The sequence below is a fragment of the Emys orbicularis genome, chromosome 6, assembly GCF_028017835.1.
Source record: "Emys orbicularis isolate rEmyOrb1 chromosome 6, rEmyOrb1.hap1, whole genome shotgun sequence".
Taxonomy (NCBI): domain Eukaryota; kingdom Metazoa; phylum Chordata; order Testudines; family Emydidae; genus Emys; species Emys orbicularis.
This window is the reverse complement of record NC_088688.1, coordinates 4,233,332-4,253,824: the sequence shown is the minus strand read 5'-3', so window position 1 is coordinate 4,253,824 and position 20,493 is coordinate 4,233,332. Positions and strand designations below refer to the sequence as shown.

Here is a 20,493-nt window from a genome sequence, read left to right as displayed (position 1 = left end):
CCTCACCCAGTGGTTTCTGCTTTGAGCCTAGCAGCTTGTGGTCAAACTGAAGAATATCCTCACCTCAGATCCTCAGCTCACTGACTCTTCCCAGCTCTGGTTATCCAGGTGCCTTTGTGTCACCTCACTAATCCAAGAACCTACGTTCATTCTGATTGTGCACTGAGGAGCCAGCTAGTTTCACAGAACGTTTGCATCCTGGTCTCAGTGAGAGATGGTTCAGTGAGAAGAAATGATTCAGCTAGTGGGAGTTTTACCTTTGTTTTCAGTGGGACCAGGGCTAGGCCAATGCCGGATCCTATGAACTGCAGCTAGCATTGCTGCCTTTGTTTGTTTTGTCCATCTTAGGGTGGAGGCTCTTTGGAGCAGGAAAAATGGCTTAATTTAGAGTTGAAAAGTGCTGTGTACATTTGCAGCTATGTATAAATCAGTGTCACTGTTATAGCTTCTCTGGAATATACCAGCTGCTTTGTCTGATGGACTGTTCAAGAAGAAATCCTTCATCTCCAATCAAGTAACAACTTCCCAGCGAGATTCCAATGTGCAAGGCAGCCAGTCCGGAAAACCTTGTTTCCATCTGCACCACCACGGAGGAGGAACCTATTAACTAGCACTGGGGAATCTACAGAAGTTTGGAACATCCTGGAAGACAGCAGTAAAGGGCAAGAGGGGGCCAACTTTGAAAGTCTAACAGATGCCAGCTTCAGATCAAGTGTAAAGTCTATAGCATCACTGCTTCCTGTCATGCTATATACATTCTCCAGCTTTGTAACTGGGTTAGATCTGCTCTTGGGATTTGAATGAGGAGATTTGCTATCTAGTGCTCAAATACTATAGTGAAGGGGCCCAGACAGATAGAGAGACAGACAGGACAAGGGTTCAGTTCTGGGCACCCCATTGCCAAAAAGATATTGACAAGCTGAAGGGAGTTTAGCAAAGAGCAACAGAAATGACTGGGAGTCCTGCAGCAATTGCTGTAGGAAGAACAAAAGGCGTTCTTTTATACACATTAAATCAGAGGTTCTCAAACTTTTTTACTGGCGACCCCTTTCACATAACAAGCCTCTGAGTGCGACCCCCCTTATAAATTAAAAACATTTTTTTATATATTTAACACCATTATAAATGCTGTAGGCAAAGCAGGGTTTGGGGTGGAGGCTGACAGCTCACGACCCCCCATGTAATTATCTCGTGACCCCCTGAGGGGTCCCGACCCTCAGTTTGAGAACCCCTGCATTAAATCAACCAACTGATCTGCTAAGAGGAATCCACCTCGGCTCATGACCGATTTGCAAGCAGTAAAAAAAGAAAAAAAGAAAGCATGGTAAGCAATGTAGAGTAACAGGGTGAAATGAAGGACCTGCCTACACAAGAAAGTTATAATGGTCTAAGGTAAAGTGTGAATTTAAACTGAGATAGTTCTACTGGTATAACCCCATGAGGACACTCTTATTCTAGTATAAGATAATGTCGCTTGGGAAGTGGTTTAAGACAGAAAAAAGCCATATTTATACTGGAATAAGCGTATCCCCAAAGGAAGTGATACTGGTATAACTATAGCAGTTAATTACACTGGGAGAACAAGTGGGAATCCCTACCACTTAGATCTTTTATAATTAGATTGTACAGAACAATACAAATGTATTATAGAGGACAAGCCTGCATTGTTCTCCATAGGGATGGGCTGGATCGAACCCTATGGGGACATACGAACCGCATGGTAACCATTTAGGCTGTAGAAAAGATTGACCTTTCTAACTGACCAAGAGCCTTCTTGCTAGCACTCAAACAAGCAGATATCAAACAGGGGTTCTGTGATTTTTGCAAAGACTTTGTCGTGTTGATGGAGGTACACTGAATCTCTCATTTGATGTCTTTGGTTTCGCTCCTTCGAAAAATGTCAGTCATCCCGTCAGAGAGCAGAAACAATACCACGTGACTCAGGTAACCCACTTCATGCCAGGAATAAGAACTGAGTAGACCAGAGAAGAGTGGAAGTAGTAAATGAATCATGTAGCTCACAAACAGCGCCTAGGCCGTGAGGCGTTCAGATAAAATGTGCAGCACCTCGTCTCAAATGTGGACCCAATTCATTAAAAAAAAGAATCAAAATCCCTTCATGGATAATTCACTGGCAGAAAAAAGGAGAAAATAAATAATCCTCGGCAAAAAAAGCTCTAGTTACCAATTGTTGCTGGCCCAGCAGTTCTAAGAGCAGCAAGGGCAGCACTGGGCCGGCCAAGTAAATTTCCTTCCCATGTTTCCATTTCCAAGCTTGCCATGCTGTGTGAACTCCCTCCTTTTTCAGACAGCCCCTGCCCCAGTCAGCCAAACTTGACCTCAGTTTTTCAGATCTCAGCCTAGCCTGTCATCTTGTCATATCTCAGAAATGAAGCAGTCCGGCCCCATCAGTTGTGGAAAGGAGGAACTCTCCGAGTAAAACCGAGGTGCTGCAGGAGCACACTATGCTGTCCGAGCCGCCGTCTTTCAACCGAGCTGTAAAACCGATCACTTAAGATCATTAAGTAGCCCAGGGCATTTTTCACAAGAGTAAGGGTATTAAACTCCATGGCTTGGCCAAATTCCAGTCTAGGTCTTTTAATTCTGCCTACCTAAGTAGTTTAAATTGAACTGACCTGCTGGGTAGGTTGTTACAGACCTATCTGTGTAGCATGTGACTACCTCATAGACATTAATACTGGATCCTCACAAAGCCCCTTGGAAGTAAGGAAGTATCATTAACCCCACTATACAGCTGGGAAACAGGGAGATTAAGTGATTTGCCTAAGACCACAGAGGGGGCTTGTGGCAGAGTCAGGAACTGAACCTGTATCTTTCGAATCCAGTCCAGTGCCTTGACTCCAAGGCCATTTTGCGCCTCTCGGTCCTCACATTCTAAATTGCTGTTCAGCGTGGCCAGGCTGCCATCTGAGAGGTGGTTGCGTTTTGGGGGGGGCGGTGAAGTCTCCCTTGCGTATAACCTGCATGCCGTTCTGCAGAATGCTCTGGTTTCCTTTCAGGTCGAAGGGGTCAGGGACCGCCGGCCCTTTCGAGTGCCGGGATTGCATTTGAGCATGTTATCACATCCGAACGAGCCGAAAATGTCGTTCCCTTCCTGAGGTTGGTGGCCTGCACTCCGTGATTCGCTTGGAATCGCGTTTGCCTTGAATTGCTTTTGATATGCGGAATAATTAGCACCAGCAGGATGTTACATTTTTAATGCCGTGTATTTTCTTTTGATAACTTGCCCAAGGCTCCCATCAGAAAAATTGCGGTGGAGGTGAGGTGCTGTTGGGTTCCCCCCCCCCCGCTTTTGCATGAAGAATGCAAATACCATCTGTCAGGCTGCTTTAAAGCTGTTAAAACACAAGTCAGGATTCAAAGAGGAGCTGTTCACTCCCCCTCCCCCACATACAGCAAACGTGAATGACAGTGCGAGAGTCTCTTCTCTGTCAGAGAGATGTTTGTGCTGGTGAAAGGCTCTGGCAGGCCCCAGTATATGCAAAGGACAAAGTGTCCTGGGGCAGAGGCCAAGCAACCTTCCTCCAGGCTCACTCCTCACCCCAGATCACTTCTCCACGGCCCAGTCAGTGCTTGGCTTCTAGTGAGAAGGCCACTCAGGGGCCCAAATAGTGCCTATCAGGAGGTGGCGGGGGTCATTTGACACCACACCCCATATTCTTCACAGTGATATTATTATGGCATAATTCTGATGTATTTTACACAAGATAGGTCATGTGAGATATCATTGGAAAAGTTATGATTTACTGAATAGGATTATCCTATTTGTATGCATGTTTCATTTCTGTGTCTGAAGCTAGGAATATTGGCTATGTATCTGTATTACAAATGTGTTTACACCTGGGGAACGCCCACTAGGCAAAAGACTGTCAGTCTAGATGGCTGGCTGGGAAGGGCCCATTCAAGTTAATGAACCATTACGGACAACAATAGGCCTTAGAAGAAGTTTATATCCTTCCTGAGGACGCTACAAACAGCCTCATGGCAGCTGTGACACTACAGGGACCAGAGACCAGGTCACTGGTGCTCGTCTCCATCTTGGAATATCAGTGTTTTTCTACTGACTGGCGTGGGAACCAAGCTTTGAGACAAAGGGTTCTCCACCATATGCTCTTCACTGACTCCCCACCCAAAGAGACTCTTGGAAACACCAAAGGAACGGAGACTGAACTGGGGGAAGTGCTGGACCCAGGCTAAAGTGATTTTTAGCCTGTGAATGGAACACCTGGGGATTTTAGCTGTAAGCAAGTGCAGCTGGCCCCTTAAGAATCTCTGCAGCCTGCTTGAATCATCATTTAAGGTAAGAATTTGCTACTCATATACAGTCTCTTTAGTATATTAAACTTAGTTTGCCTGTTTTGTTTGTTTGCTAGGTAACCTGCTTTGATCTGTTTGCTATCCCTTATGATCACTTAAAATCTATCTTTTGTAGTTAATAAACTTGTTTTTGCTTTATCACAAACCAGTGCGTGGGAGTCATAACTCGGGGCAGAAAGCTGTGGCACATCCTCCTCCACTTTGAGGGAGGGGGCGAATTTCATGAGCTTACGCTGTACAGATCTCTGTGCAGCACAAGATGGTCTAAGTTTGGGTTTATACTCCGGGGGGGGAGGGTGCACTTCAGCAGCAGGGTAGTTCCTTAGCTGAGCCTCCCCTTGCAGAGCGGATCACAGCGTCTACACGTACTGCAGCTGGGTGTGTCCCTACCTGTATGTATGCTGGAGCCTGGGAGAGGGCTGGCAGGCTGGTCACAGCAGTACAGTGTAAAGGGAGCCCAGGCTGGTGGGTCAGGGGGGCTCAGTGGTACCCCAGTTCCAGATAGCACCCCGGGGAGAACCCGTCACAGGTCAGATATCCATTGAGAGCTGGGCTTACTTCACAACTGGGCCACCAAACCACCAGATGAGGGTAGCAGCTTGTGGATGCTGGTGTCCCGCTGGCGAATGACCCCCACATGCTGCCTCTCTAAGGCCAGGCTAGAGTCACCGGTAAATACCACGGTTTGTTACGCTCGGCTGGCATGTGAGGAGTCGATAGAGGGTGACACGTCCCAGCATTTTTGCTGGCAAATGCTGCCTTTCCCTCTGGGAAATGGAGCAAAACTGCACGTTTCTTGCCCCCCTCTCCCAGGCAAAGTAGGTCCTAGGTCCCCTCCCTGCTCCTTTCGAACCTGGCCATATAGACGTGGAGGTAAATGCAGGGGTTTTGGAACAATTTGTATAGTGGGGGTGCTGAGAGCCACTGAACCAAACTGTGAACCCTGTATATAATGGAAACCACTTCAAGCCAGGGGGTGCGGCAGCACCCCCAGTTCCAGTACTGATGGATCGTAAATGACTGATTGTTCTGCCCAGATGTGATGCTTTTGGTCTGTTTCACCATGGGGGGAGCAGGGAGGGGGAGTTTCCTCGCACGACGCTCAGCCTGACAGGATGCCCGAGGGCCTGGAACACAGTCATAGGCTACGTCCACACTAGGAGCTTGGGGTGTGACTACCAGCTTGCACAGACACGCTCGTGCTAGTGCACTAAGAACAGTAGTGTAGCCATGGGAGCACGGGCAGAGGCAGCAGTGGCACAGGCTAGCTATACCGAGTTCCCACCCACAGGGTTCAGGCGGGTTCGTGGTCGGCACGGCTGGCCTGTGCCGTTGCTCGCCGCGCGACCCCAGCTACACTAGCAGTAAAGCGCACTAGCTCGAAGAGACTCGCAGCCCCAGTTCCAAGTGTGCGCACAGCCGGAGTCAGACCTCCTGTCTCTCACAGGCCGCCAGTGCCACCCAGCACCCGCTCACTGAACCCCACGCCCCGTCCGTCAGCGCAGGCACAATGGCGGCTTGCCTTAGACAAGCCGGCTCCCTTGCTTCACGGCGTTTCCCAGCAAACGACCAGCGGTTCCCGACTCCTGCATGGAAACCATGGGCTGAACCAGGACGCCATGAGAGTCAAGGCCCTGCCCGGCCCGGCCCGCCCCACCCTGCACAGAAGCTCTCGCCCCTTGGCACTTTAGGGTACGTCTACACTGCAACTGAAAATCCGCGGCTGGCCCGTGCCAGTTGACTCGGGCTGGGGTCGGCTCTAGGACCCTGCCAGATGGGAAGGTCCCAGAGCTCGGGCTGCAGCCTGACCCTGAATGTCTAACACTGCATTTAAAGAGCCTCTTAGCCCGAGCCCCGCGAGCCTGAGGCAGCCGGCCTGGGCCAGCCGTGGGTGCCTACTGCAGTGTAGACACACCCTTCGTGTCCTCTGGAAGCACAGGGGGAGTCACCCAGGTGGCCCTATCAGAGTCCAAGCCCTTTCTGAGGAGTAACCTCTGGCTGTCCTCCCCCTGCCCAACCCGGAATGTCCTGCTCTTCACCCTCCCCAGGGAGAGGATCCTTTTGAACTGGGCCACGTGCCTATGGCAGCTGAGGCATGGGCTGGCTCCTTCTCGTCCCGCTGTAACGCCTCGCCAGCGTGTCTCTGCCGGCTCACGCTGCCTACAGGGACTTCGGCACTGCCAGGATGGATCAGACGGGGCCCATCTAGCCTGGAATCCTGTCTCTGACCGTGGCCAGCCCTAGCTGCTTCAGACAGCCGGTGATGGGACAGTCTGCCCCCGGGGGAAGTTTTCTCCTGAGCTGCCATAGCTAATGGTCAGTTTATGCCCTGAGGGTTTATAGCTCCCTCGGTCACTGTACCTAGTCCCTCTCTGTGTGTCTCTGCTCCAAGGCCTCCACCTGCTCCCCCAGCCCACTCTCACTGCTCACACCCACGACCCACCCCCTCTCCAGGCTCTCTCCCTTCTCTGCTGATGGCACTGGTCCATCTGCTCCCATGCTCCTTTGGGGCAAAGAGCATAGGTGTTTGGCTTGTGAAGCATGGTAAGGGGTGCATTAGCTGCCCTGGCTCCTCTCCCCACTCCTGACTGCCCTGAGCTCCGAGCTCCTCTCCCAGCCTCAGCAAATACTGCTACCTTTGCAGAAAGCACAACTCAGAAAACCATTTCCAGGCAAGAGAGGGGAGGACAGCAGCCCGGATTCCTTACTGATGAGAGACGGAGGCCAGAGGGTTCGAACACATCTTGCAGCCATCATTTAAAATGGCAACACAGAGTGACTCCTTGCAGCTGGATGCTAACGAGTGGCGCTATGTGACCGGCAAGCAAGACAGCAGCAAAGGACATCAAAAGAATGGGCCAGTCGTTTTCCACTCAATTAGAGCTCATCTTCTGAGCTGCTGGGGAGGGGGGTTTCCGCTGGAGACTGGAGCAGGAGAGAGGAGGAAACACACCAAAGAAGGTTAATTCTTCCCAGGGCTCTGGCTGTTTAGATGGGCCCCATCGCTGGTGGTCTGACAAGGAAACAAGTGGCAGACTAGCTCCACGCTCAACTAAGATTCAATTCAATTCCATTCAGAGGGAGTCAGGGAGAGTCCACTAAGCTCCTGCATGTGTGGCTGGGCTTCTGGGGGGAGGAAGAGCCTTTAATCTGAGGCTGCATCTGAATTTACTGCTGGATATGTCTACACTAGGAGTTTCTGGGGCCATAGTTCCCAACCAGTGGAGGCTCTAGTATAGACAGTTCTCAGGCGTGTTTACCTCCACCACTCAGACGAGGGTTAGATGGCAACGGCCTATCTAAACTAGGATAAAAAGGTGGATTTTTTTAGGAACATAGGACTGGAAGGGCCTTGCTGGGTCATTGAGTCCAGTCCCCTGATACCACAGGCAATCCCATCATACCATCCTGTTCATAAATTTATCAAACTCCATCTTCAAACTAGTCAGGTTGTTTCCCCAAACTATGCCTAGTGGAAGGCTTCGCTCCTCATTCCTCTGATGGGTAGATACCTCCTTCTAATTTTAATCAAGTTAGTTCAGTCAGGGTAGTTTAACTCTGTTGAAAACCCCACTTAATAAGAACATAAGAACGGCCATAGTGGGTCAGACCAATGGTCCATCTAGCCCAGTATCCTGTCTTCTGACAGTGGGCAATGCCAGGTGCTTCAGAGGGAATGAACAGAACAGGTAATCATCAAGTGATCCACCCCCCGCTGTTCACTCCCAGCTTCTGGCAAACAGAGGCTAGGGACACCCAGAGCATGGGGTTACATCCTTGACCATCTTGGCTAATAGCCATTGATGGACCGTCCTCCAGGAACTTATCTAGTTCTTTTTTGCTACCAGCGTGGATACCTTTCAATGCCTTTCACTCAATTTCAGCAGGTTATAAAATGTGGGTTTTAGCTAGAATAGTTTAGCATGTGCTAAAATTCAATGGCTTTGTCTTGACTGGAGTTTTAGACGACGTTAATTAGAAGGAGCTAGTTAATATCACAGATTTAAATCTCAGTCTAGATAAGACCATTCTGGTAAAAGCCTCGGAGCCCTCCTGAGCCTTGTCTACACTACAGCTCCCACAAGTGGAACTGCACCCGTGGGGCGTCCTTGGTCGGATCAATCCTGGTGATGAAAAGGCCAGTCAAGGAAGAGTTGAGTCCTGCAGTGACATGTCCTAACCTGCATCACATTGTTGTCTCATATTCAATTTGTGACCCATTATAACCCCCAGATCCTTTTCAGCAGTACGACCCCCATCCAGTTATTCCCTGTTGTGCATCTGAGCTTTCCTTCCTAAGTGTAGTACTGTGCACTTGTCTTTATTGAATTTCATCTTGCTGAAATTAGACCAATTTGTCAAAGTCTTCTGAATTCTAATCCTGTCCCCCAACGTGATCACAACCCCGCCCAGCTAATTTTTAAAGCATACTCTCCCCACCATGATCCAAGTCATTCATGAAAATATTGACTACCACCAGATGCAAAACTGACTCCTGTGGGAACAGATACGTCCTCAGAGTTTGACAGCAAATGGTCGGTAACTACTCTTTGAGTATGTTCTTTCAACCAGTTGTGCACCCACCTTACAGTAATTTAATCAAGGCTACATTCCCCCTCTCTCCCCCACCTTATTTTTGGAGACTGTCATGTGGGACTATGTCAAAAACCTTACTAAAATCAAGATATATCATGTCTACTGCTCCCCTCTGCCTCCATGCACTAGGCCAGTAACCCTGTTGAAGAAGGAAATTAGGTTTGTTTGATACGATTTGTTTTTGACAAGTCTATGCTGGCTAACCTTATTATCCTCTAGGTGCTTACATACTGATTGTTTAATAATTTGTGCCAGTATCTTTCCAGGTATCAAAGTTACGCTGACTGGTCTATAATTCCCTGAATCCTCTTTGTTCCCCTTTTTAAAGATAGGTACTATATTTGCCCTTCTCCAGTCCTCTGGGCCCTCACTCATCCTCCATGAATTCTCAAAGATAAGTGCTAATGGTTCCAAGATTGCTCCAGTTAGTTCCTTAAGTACCCTAAGATGAATTTGATCAGGCCCTGCTGACTTGACTCCATCTAACATATCTAACTATTCTTTAACCTGTTCTTTCCTATTTTGGCTTGCATTCCTTCCCCCCTGTTGTTGCTATTAATTGTGTTTAGTATCTGGTCCCCGTTAGTGACCTTTTTAGTGAAGATAGATGTAAAACAGGCATTAAACACCTCAGCCTTCTTGACGTCACCAGTTATTAGCTCTCCTTCCCTACTAAGTAGAGGACCTTCACTTTCCTTCATCTTTCTCTTGCTCCTAATGTATTTAAAGAACCTCTTCTTCTTGCCTTTTATGTCCCTTGCTAGGTGTAACTCATTTTGTACCTTAGCCTTTCTGATTTTGATTTGCTTCATTTGCTAAATATTTATTTAAAGTCAAGCAAGCTCTTTGAGACCTCAAAAGAGGCCCAGTTTGGGTGGTGTAGGAAGGTTCGAGTAGACTTCCTTCTCTGCCGATGACTTCCTCCCATAATTTCTCTGCCGGCTCCCCAGCTGCCTACTTAACCACTTACTCCTCACTGGGGCGTCTATCCCCTTACTCTCTGCAGGTGTAAACACATCGTTTCTGTAGATGTTCAGGGTAGAAGGGATCAGTATGATCATCTAGTGTGACTTGCTGCATAACACAGGACATAGAAATTCACCCAGTGATTCCTGCATTGAGTCCAACAACCTGTAGTGGAACTAGAGGTCGCCTTAGTTTAAGGAGTGTGTCTTTTAGAAAGACCGCTAGTTTTGATTTAACGACGCCAAGTGATGGACAATACACCACAGCCCTGGGCTAGTTGTTCCAACTGCTATTATTAGGATTTGTTATTTGTATTACTGTAGTGTCTAGGAGCCCTAGTCACGGACCAGGACTCCATTGTGTTAGGTGCTGTACAAACACAGGACCCACGGGGTTCATAGTTACCTCACTGTTAAGATTTGGTGCTTTATTTCCGGTTTGAATTTTTCTGAATTTAGGACCATACAGAGGCCAAATCCATCTTGGGGTGAGTGAAAGCAACTCAGCTGAAATCCATGGAGTTGCACCTGCTTACACCAACCATGGATTTTGCCCATCTTTCTCTCTCCCTGAACTGACCTATGCATTGCCTGAACACTGGCTGAATTGCAGGGACATCATTTCCTTGCTCCTATGGCCCAATAATTGATGGTGCATTCGTGTAACCAACACATTGTTTTATTTGTTTCTGGGCTTTGCTCTTATCTCCCAACTCAAATGGAAGAAAACTTGAATCTTGATGGAAACTGAAGGCCAGTTGGTTAATTCTTGCGTTTACATTTTTGGTCTGGTTTTGGCCAGAACCAGAAACACGAGAATATCTGTTTCAGAGTAGCAGCCGTGTTAGTCTGTATCCGCAAAAAGAACAGGAGTACTTGTGGCACCTTAGAGACTAACAAATTTATTAGAGCATAAGCTTTCATGGGCTACAGCCCACTTCTTCGGATGCATATAGAGTGAAACATATATTGAGGAGATATATATACACACATACAGAGAGCATGAACAGGTGGGAGTTGTCTTACCAACTCTGAGAGGCCAATTAAGTAAGAGAAAAAAACTTTTGAAATGCTAATCAAGATAGCTCAGTACAGACAGTTTGATAAGAAGTGTGAGAATACTTACAAGGGGAGATAGATTCAATGTTTGTAATGGCTCAGCCATTGAGCCATTACAAACATTGAATCTATCTCCCCTTGTAAGTATTCTCACACTTCTTATCAAACTGTCTGTACTGAGCTATCTTGATTATCACTTCAAAAGTTTTTTTCTCTTACTTAATTGGCCTCTCAGAGTTGGTAAGACAACTCCCACCTGTTCATGCTCTCTGTATGTGTGTATATATATCTCCTCAATATATGTTTCACTCTATATGCATCCGAAGAAGTGGGCTGTAGCCCACGAAAGCTTATGCTCTAATAAATTTGTTAGTCTCTAAGGTGCCACAAGTACTCCTGTTCTTTTTGAGAATATCTGTGATAGTTTCATCTTAATTGCTCCATCCAGCAACTTATGACAAAGTCTGAGATGCTCCTAGACTCAGCCAAAGCTTTTCTAGGCCTAAACAGACAGAATCAAAGCCAAATGGAAAGTCTGTTACCACTGATGATGTCATTCATCTGTGGGTTGTACAGGGCTTTGGGTTCCCTTGAGATGAGGGACACTAGAGATATGCAAGGTTCTATTCTTTTTGGGTTCTTATCACGGCCCCCAACACTGTGGCAGCCGTGTGATGATCACCGTTATTACACATAGAATAGCAACAAGCGTTCCAGTGAGAGGTTACGCGAGGTGCCACCATGTGGGTCAACTGGCTCCTGAAGCCCGGCTGCCTGTTCAGTAAGGATCCGTTGTACATTACAGCTGGGCAGGTGGCTGGCTGAGATTGCTGCCGAATGAGCACCTATGAATTGCGGACACAGAACTTAGCACAACAGGGTGCTGGTCTGGGATTAGAGCTCCTACGGGCTAGGCTGATATACATAAATAATAATGCTACCATAGCTAATCCTCCTTCTCCTGTTTGCTTCTGTCACCCAGCTCTTGCCTTGGATGAAGACTGTGCATTTACTGGGCAGGAATGGGCTTTTATTGTATGTCTGGAAAGCACCCAGTACGAGGGGGCCCTGGCTAGACCGAGGCCTCCAGGTGCTAACGCAGTGCACATGCTCAATAACAACAGCCTGTCCCACTTGTCTGCTGTATTTCTGGTGGCTCTTCCCTCTCCTAAGAGATGTCTGCATCTCTCAACGTAGCTGATACCAAACCACACGGAACCTGAGACAAGGGAACTATTGATCCATTGCTTTAGGGACCACAACTCGGCCTATAGGCTGTTCCTGAATTACTCATTGTGACCGTCTATTGCTCGTGGCATGTGATTGGGCAGCCGAGTCACCCAGGGGACTATTATTTCTGCTCCCTGACTGGATGAGTGAAAACAGGGACAGAGTAAGTCTGGTGCAAACTACGAACCCCTCTTTTCATGCACCCGTTCCCTGCGGGAACTTCTTTCTCCCTGCTCAGAATGGGAGGTGGACAGTGGAGCCGCTCCAAAGGAGGCCTGCTTCCCGCCCCAAGCCGCGTCTGAGTAGAAAGGAGCTGGGCGTGTATTTTGGGGACTGCTCTGACAGCTCAATTATCTCCTCTGATCCCGGCAGCCCGCGATGGGAAACAGGCAACACACCAGGCCGTAAGCTGGGAATCAGACGCCTCGGGGGCTGCCTGTTCAAATCTTGCTTCGCTCTGTGGTGACCACATGGCATTGTCATCGGACAGCTGTTTGATGGCCTAACTAGTGGTCACAGCTAGGGCTACCAACCCAACAGGATTGTCCTGGAGTTTCCAAAAATTAAAAGATTAATCTTTAATTAAAGATTGTGTCAGGGGATGAAACCCCCAGGAATACGTCCAACCAAAACTGGCAGAACCTAGTCACAGCCCATGTCCTAAGCAAAACACTCAGTGAAGCAACACGTAGTTGGCATGGACTCTCTTTCCAACAGCAGAGGAGCCAATGGGCTATATGGACCACGGAGACCATATTCCCTTCTTCTGACTCGAGGGAGTCCCTGCACAACATGAGTAGGACACATCCATGCTTTGCCCTGGATAATCCCGTTCTGTGGATAACAAAGGCTCTGTTCTAAGGCTGTCAACCTGGCACCTCTCCCCCGCACTACCACCCAGGAACTAAGAAAGGCAGCCGCGCGCCACACTCAGAACCAGTCAAACCGCCCGCCCGGCTCCGAGAGCCCAGCGCCGGCCGGGGAAGTTACCTATGGCGAACTCGTCAAAGGTGATGGTGGTGGCGTTTCTGCCCAGGGCATTCGTGACTGTCAAGGTCACCTTGTACTTCACCGTGGAGAACAGCTGGAGATATCTGATGTGACACCTGTTTTTGGGGAAAGCGTCTTTCTCACAGACCAACTCTCTTGGGCCATGCCTGTCAAAACCAGAAAAGAAGAGAAATCAGGCGTTACCCCGAGGATCAGCACTCAGCGGGACAGGCTCACTGGGGCCCAGGCCTGGTGCCAGGCTGGTATCCCTGTGCTCCAGCCTGGCCTTAATTATCATGCCTCTTCTCAGCTCAGACCTGCCCTCAGCCTTAGGGAGACTCCTCGCTCCTCCATCTTCCCCTGGGCCCTGCTCTTTGGCTCAGGCCTCAGCTGCACCGTCACAGGGGTTTCCGGCTGTGTGGTGAAAGCCGGGGACGGTTGGGTCTGGTGGCCCAGTTTGGGTCTATCTTTAGGCAGACCCCGCCACGCTCCACCTTCTCACAAACCCAGCCATGAAGCCTGTTGTTTTCGGGCTTCGCTTTCAGGGTGAAACTCTTCTCCGGCTCCCGGGCTGACCTGCTCCCCCTTTCTCAGTGTGCCGTGGGACTGTGACCCGGCGTTTGAGCTGGGCCTTGCCCCAGCCTCCCGTGCTGTGGATGGGGGCGACTGCACCCATTTAGAAACGGCTCCGCAGGCGCAGCCAAGGGGGTGTCTCTCAGCTTCTGCCTCGATTCTGCCATCACCCCCGGTACAACCCTGCAACCCCACCTCCCGGGGCTACAAGGTGCCACGCCGGCTCCAGCACCCAAGAGGTTATCTCCTTCCAAAGAGGACGCCCCGAGCTCATGCGCTCTCCGCGACTTGAAACCATCGGGAAGGGGGATTTTGTGCTGACTGACAGCCCTGGAGCCAGAAACCCATTGATTCATCCACAGAACAAGGACAGTGGGCAGCTGCAGTGCAAACTCCCCTATGCTCCCCACTCCACCCGGATGCGGAGAGGAGCCAGCAGCTCCCGTCCACACACAGTCAAGGAGCGACTCCAGATTTATTCCAGATTTGGCCCTCAGTCTGGAGACAAAATTGCCCCATGCAAAGAGGCAACTCTCCCCTCCTCTCCCCTCCCCCGGGGACCCAGGCACTTACATGACGGTGATATTGAAGGCGTTGGGGATGTACGTGGGACTGGGTAGGTGCCAACTGCAGTAGAATCCCTTGGGGTAGTTGTTGGATCGGCACATCAGCACTGGCTCCTTGGGCGAGGCTGCCGGGAAGCAGAGACCCAGATTACTAATGGGGACGTCCTCGTCGCTCCGGTCTGTGCGACGGAGGAAGCGCGGAGAGGCGGGGACACACTGAATGCAGGAGGATTTCACTGCCGTTATTATGCAATGGAAACTGACCCAGGAGGACCTCATGGGCAGAGGCAACAAAGCCAACCCCACCATCCGGCTTCCAACTCTAAAGCCCTCCATGTGGCTCCCCGTATTGCTTGGGAGGGCCGGATTCTACGGTGCATCAGAACCTGGCCAGCAGGTCACCCACAGGACCCGTGGTGTGTCTGCCAGCTGGCTGCCAGCCCATTAGGAGGGCATAACCCCCCGAGCAGACACACTCGAGGCGTGCGTTAGCCCTGCAGCTTACTACAACCAAAGCTGTGCAACTCACACACACACTTTGGGAGCTGGGCCTAGGACCCTGGGGCTTCTGCTGCCAGAACAACAACTTCCAACACCTGAGCAAAAGGAGCTGGCAGCAATACGAGGTCTCTTATACTCTGTAGAGCACATACACAGGTAGAACAGATTTAAACATTGTATTAAAGTGAATGTTTAAAATGAAATATACACAAGTTAAGAGGGAAGGTACTGTACATCTGGGGTCAGGCTTGAGTTCTGAGGGATTACAGGTATCGGTCGCAAGGAGGAAACGATACATACATATCACATAACCAGCATAGACCCAGATTGGGGTGCGGGAGTTTTTAAAGCGTCAGTGGATAAGTGGGCTCGGGTACGCCACCCATGGACTGTATAAGGAGTTAGTACATTCCAGCTTGTCTCAGCTGGACGTTATTCTCATGTCATGGACGTAAGGACCAAGCACTACCCATTGGTCAGTGACACAAGAGAGTCACAGAGATCAAGGCCAACAGGGGCCCATGCGATCCTCCGGCCTGACCTCCTGCAGAACACAGGCCAGAGGACGTCGCTCGTTGACGCCTGCCGTGGCGGGATTTCCTCTTCCCCTGCTCTGTGACATCAGCGTTGAGAACATGGGCAGCCCACCAGGCTGAGCGACAGTATTATACAAAGACGGCATATGTGCAGAGAGGGAGGTGGCTACGGGGAAACGACTGGAGCCCAAATTTCATTGACCTGTTCTGGGGTTGAACTGTTTTCAGGGCGAGAGTAAGAAACTCCACAGACCCGCTGGCACCTGTATTTAATGGAGAGTGCACAGGGCTGGCGCTTCCATTTAGGCGACCTAGGCGGTCGCCTAGGGCACCAGGATTTGGGGGGCGGCATTTTGCCGCCCTCGGCAGCAATTCTGCGGCGGGGGGTCCTTCCGCGCGCCGGGTCTTCGGCGGCAATTCTGCGGCGGGGGGTCCTTCCGCGCTCCGGGACCCGCCGCCAAAGTGCCCCAAAGACCGGGAGCGCAGAAGGACCCCCCACCGCAGAATTGCCGCCGAAGACCGGGAGCGCGGAAGGACTCCCGCCTAGGGCGGCAAAAACCCTGGCGCCGCTCCTGAGAGTGCAGAGCCAGGGAACATCGCACCCAATGACTCAGTATCTGCCAGTAATAGGCTGGTGTGAGCGTATTATATCCACGCACGACCGCCTGCTAATGGTAAGTGCTCCGGGACAGGGACCTCATCTTCCCATCCCCACACCTCACACACCTGCGGGCAGTGCAAAATACAGCACCAGGTGTGCCGTTATGAGCTCTCGCGCACAGCGTCTGCAGCTGTCTGTGCCCAAGGCAGCCGTCACTTGTGTTTGAGACCGTGTCGTGCCTACGGGATAGCCCAAGGACTGCCCTCTCTGGACAGCGTGCCCTGGCCTGAGCCAGAGGACCCGGTGGCAGCCTGGTGTTTTGTCTGCCTCACAACCCTGGGAGATTTGCAAACCAGAGAGAGCCCGAAGGCGACAATGAAAGTACCGGAAACATCAGAGAGCGTGTCCTGTCTAAAGAGAGGGAGGAACTGGGGACACGCGGATTAGGAGAGAGAGGAAAAGCTGATGGTCTGTAGCGAACAAGAGGGGCAGGCATTGTGCAGGCTAGTTAAACGGGCCAAGACGGGGGAAATGCAAGGTACCCGTCAGGACCAGTCTGCGTCAACACTTTGGCCAGTGGAATTGTTTCACCAAGGATGGCAGAAAACCAGGAACATGTGAGAGAGGAACGCGCGTATGCGTTGGGCCAGGAGAACCCCTTCACCTGCTCTAAACCCTGGGGCTCGGCCGTGGCTTCTTCAGAGGATCAGAGACGTTTCAGATGGGAAAGGTCTGACCATAGTTCACCCATCCCTAGCACAATGGGGGCCGGACCCATGACTATGCTAATACAAAAAATAAAAGCAGTGTAGCTGTAGCCGCGTCGGCCCCAGAATATTAGCGAGAAGGTTGGGCAGGTAATATCTTGTATTGCAGAAGTTGGTCCAACGAAAGGTATTACTTCACCCACCTTGGCTCTCAAAGAATAAAAAGTCAGACTACATGAGCATAATGGTCCTTTCTGGCCCTAAAAAATCGATATCTAAGCACCTGCCTATGCAGGTCTAGACAGCTCAGGTGTTTGCGTGGTATGCCAGCATGGATGTACACTTCACTCTGTAACTTGCTCCCACAGCAATAGGAAAAGACATAGATGGATTTTCTAGTGCTCTGTCTAGTTGACCTTTAAAAGATCCAAGCCCCGGGGCTCCCACCTCTTCCCTGGGGAACAACTCCACAATCTACCACAGCTCACTGTCAGGAAGGTCTCTGATATACATCAGCCCTGGTTTGTCATCTCCTCAGTCCTGCTCATATCCCTGAGCATGACAAGAAAGAATTCCTCACCCTTTTTGAGAAAAGACTGCCTTCCATAAGCAAAGAAGGAGCAGCCAACATGGCCTCCACTCAACCCACCATCCATCGCTCCCAAATAGCCGCTGACCGGGGTTAGATCCCCACTGCATGGGTCAGCATTGGGCTCCCAGAAAGACATCAGCCCAACGCTCCACTCCACTCAGGCCACCCCTTGGAAACAGAGTCCAGTTCAAGGTCTCTGGCCTGATGTTCGGAGCCCTCCGTGGGACTGGCCACAGCAACGGGAGAGACGCCTCGCCCATGGCACAATGGAACTGCCAAGCCATAGGGGGACTCGTGAGCACGGGAGTCGGGACCCAGGCCGCTGCATTGGAACTCATTCCCACTACGGACCCCATGCAAACCCTCTGCAATGTCATCGCACACTCACACCAGCGTAAATATACAAACACAGTCACAAGCTCCCGGCGAGAGAGGGAGGAGGGGAAAAGGCTCTTGTTATTTCTATTTCACATGATTCGGGAGGTGTTCAGTCACTGTGGGGACGGGGATGGATGGACAGACAGGAATCCTGGTGGGAGCTCCAGTCCACAGAGTGCCTGTGTAGAGGGTGGGTGGGTGTTGATTTGATCTCACCCATGGGGAAATCTGGCCAGACCCATCTCCCTTTGGGGTCACCTCCCATCCTGGGATGCTCCTGTTTCCCACGGTGCGCGCCGTGTCCCGCGAGGCAGCGTCTGCAGCATAGGCGCCGACTTCCCCTCTGCCCAGTGCGTGCTCGACACCCCCCGCTCTGGCCCCGCCTCTTCCTGCACCACCCTCGCCCCGCCTCCATTCTACCCCTTCCCCCAAGTCCCCGCCCCTTCTCCGCCTCATCCCCTGAGCGCGCCGTGTCCCAGCTCCTCCCCCTCCCTCCGGGAAAGTCCTAAGTGCCACCAAACAGCTGTTAGGTGGCGGGGGGGAGGGGACGTGCTGGGAGGGAGGGAGAGGAGCGGGGACACGGCGTGCTTGGGAGTGGGGGAGGAGGCGGGGTGGGGGGGGCACCCACGGAGTTGGCACCTATGGTCTGCAGGATGTGAACAGGTTTTTAAGGTCAGGCTTGACAAAGCCCTGGCTGGGATGATTTAGTTGGGGATTGGTCCTGCTTTGAGCAGGGGGTGGGACTAGATGACCTCCTGAGGTCTCTTCCAACCCATTTATTCTGTGACTCTATGAACAGGGCCCTGAATTCACATGGAGGCCGACACCCCTTCGCTGTGTCTGGACGGGAGAACATTGGAGCTCAGCCTGGTGGGATGCCAAGACAGGTGATGAACGTGGCGAGAGCAGCTCCGGACCCCTCCCCCCCCATCCCTGGAGGCCTCGCCACACCATATGCACAGAGCCAGCAGCATCGCAGAGCTTCATGATAGCATCAGTATTGCATATGACATCACCAGCCTGGCAGGCCCGGGTTTATGATCACACACATTTAAGCCTCTCTATAGATAATAACCATGATAACCCCGGAGAGCTGTTGGCTCCTGGTCCATCACCCAGCCGAGCGAAGTCTGGGTCTCCTGGGTGTACGTCAGCTGGAGACTGTTTTGCTCACACTGAGCAGCGAGCGGCACAGGAGGCAGCTCCAGATACAGTAAACCAAGCCGCCAACGGCTCTTTCTTTCCAGAGGGTGAAACGAGGAGCGAAACCCCATCCCGCTGCGAGCAAACTGCTCACTGTGCCGAGTCCGGGTTGCAGAAAATGCTCCGGGGAAGAAACTAGCGTGAAGTGACGACTGGGATGGCATTCCAGATGCTCCAGGCTGAGAGGCTGCATTGCAAACCAGAGCTGCCGTGGATGCCACCGACATTGTCCCAGGGAGAAGAAGAAGAATTTGCCCTCCTATGTAGCCGCTTCCAGCCAAAGAGAGAGGGGGAAACTGAGGCAAAAGGAGCTAAAGAGGCTTGCTTGAGGACACTAACTGAACCTAGGCCATCCTTCCCCCTGGTCCTCGGGGCGTTGTGTCTGTTGGGAGAAAGCAGCCCCTCAGCATGGCACAGACCTTGGCCAAAGCACTGAGGAGAGTGGGGAGGGAGAAGAAACCTGCTCTGGTATAAGGTGTGTCTCACCTGAGGGCTATTTCAGCCTTCAGACAACAGACGAAGGCCAGAGTCCAGGCAAGGAGCCTCACGGTTAAATAATTCAAGCAGATCCTTTGCAGAAAACCAGTTCAGATCATCGCAAGGCCGGAGACGATGCCGAATTCCCCACCTCTCCTGCCAGTCCCTTAACCCCTTCGCTGCCTGTGGAGCTACCGCTTACAACCCACGCAGCCGCACCCAGTTGGCACTGTGGTCGTATGCCATCTTTCTCAGAATCCCACAGGAGCTGGAAACAACCACCAGGCTAAAAACATGCGGCCCCAAAGTACCCACCTGATGAAGTGCTTAAGGAAGAAGAGGTGAGGGGGGCGAAGGACCAGCCTGTTGTATCTCAGAGCTACCACATGGTGGGAGTAGCTCATCAGGGCATTCCCCGGAGGAAAATCAAATACACAAAAGGGTGGGGAAGCTCCAGAGACTGGGGTACCAGGGGGCTGGCGGCTCCCGCTGCAGGGGGTGTGTGCAGTGATGGAGCAGAGCCCAGAGACTGGCAGAATCGGGGGGCTGGGCTGGGGGGGACACAATGGTGGGCGCAGAGCACATATGTTTGGGGTATCAGGGAGGGGAGTGCCCTGGCTCCCCCCCCCTGCAGCGAGGGTGTTTAGGATCCATTATTCATACGAAGGAGCTGATTCCGGCCGTCTCCTCTGCTTCCACCCCGACACTGGCTCCCGTCTCTTGCCCTTCTCATTACAAGCATCCTCTGCAGCCCTGCGGCTTTGACTCGATCCGCGCCCCACCTCCCTTCCCAGGCCTGGAGAGGCAGTCAAAGGCTAGAGCCGCTTCTCCGAAAGGTCAAGCTAATGCACTGCTCAGCAGCCAGGCTTCCCGGTGCCCTTTCCACCCAGCCGCCCCCTCACACTAGCTTCTGACTCACCAGCGTTCGCGTGCAGCCTGTGCTTCTTCCCTGAAGCATTTGTTCCAGGGGGTGGGGGGCAGGGGACATCCGCCGCTTAGGAAAAGCAAAGGGCCCGGCTAAATTCTCTGTATCAGGAGACAGCACCAGAAATGTGCCGGGCACTTGGGAGCCTGTCTGGAGCTGGATACAGCGTGAACTCGCCCCGTGCCTCCCTTGCAGAGACAGCACAGAATTGCCAAGAATTAATCCTCAGCTCACCTCGGCCTCACGGAGAGGCCCA

At 51.4% G+C, this 20,493-nt stretch overlaps 1 protein-coding gene across 1 annotated transcript in view; it reads right to left on the bottom strand.

Moving 5' to 3' along the window:
- The window catches only part of CNTFR (ciliary neurotrophic factor receptor), a 359,131-nt gene that overhangs the window by 48,241 nt on the left and 290,397 nt on the right, over positions 1 to 20,493 (bottom strand). The window contains exons 4-5 of the mRNA XM_065406943.1: positions 14,325 to 14,442; positions 13,179 to 13,345 (exon numbers count right to left, since the gene is read on the bottom strand). Coding sequence (XP_065263015.1) covers positions 13,179 to 13,345; positions 14,325 to 14,442 — 285 coding nt within the window. The remainder of the gene's footprint in view (positions 1 to 13,178; positions 13,346 to 14,324; positions 14,443 to 20,493) is intronic.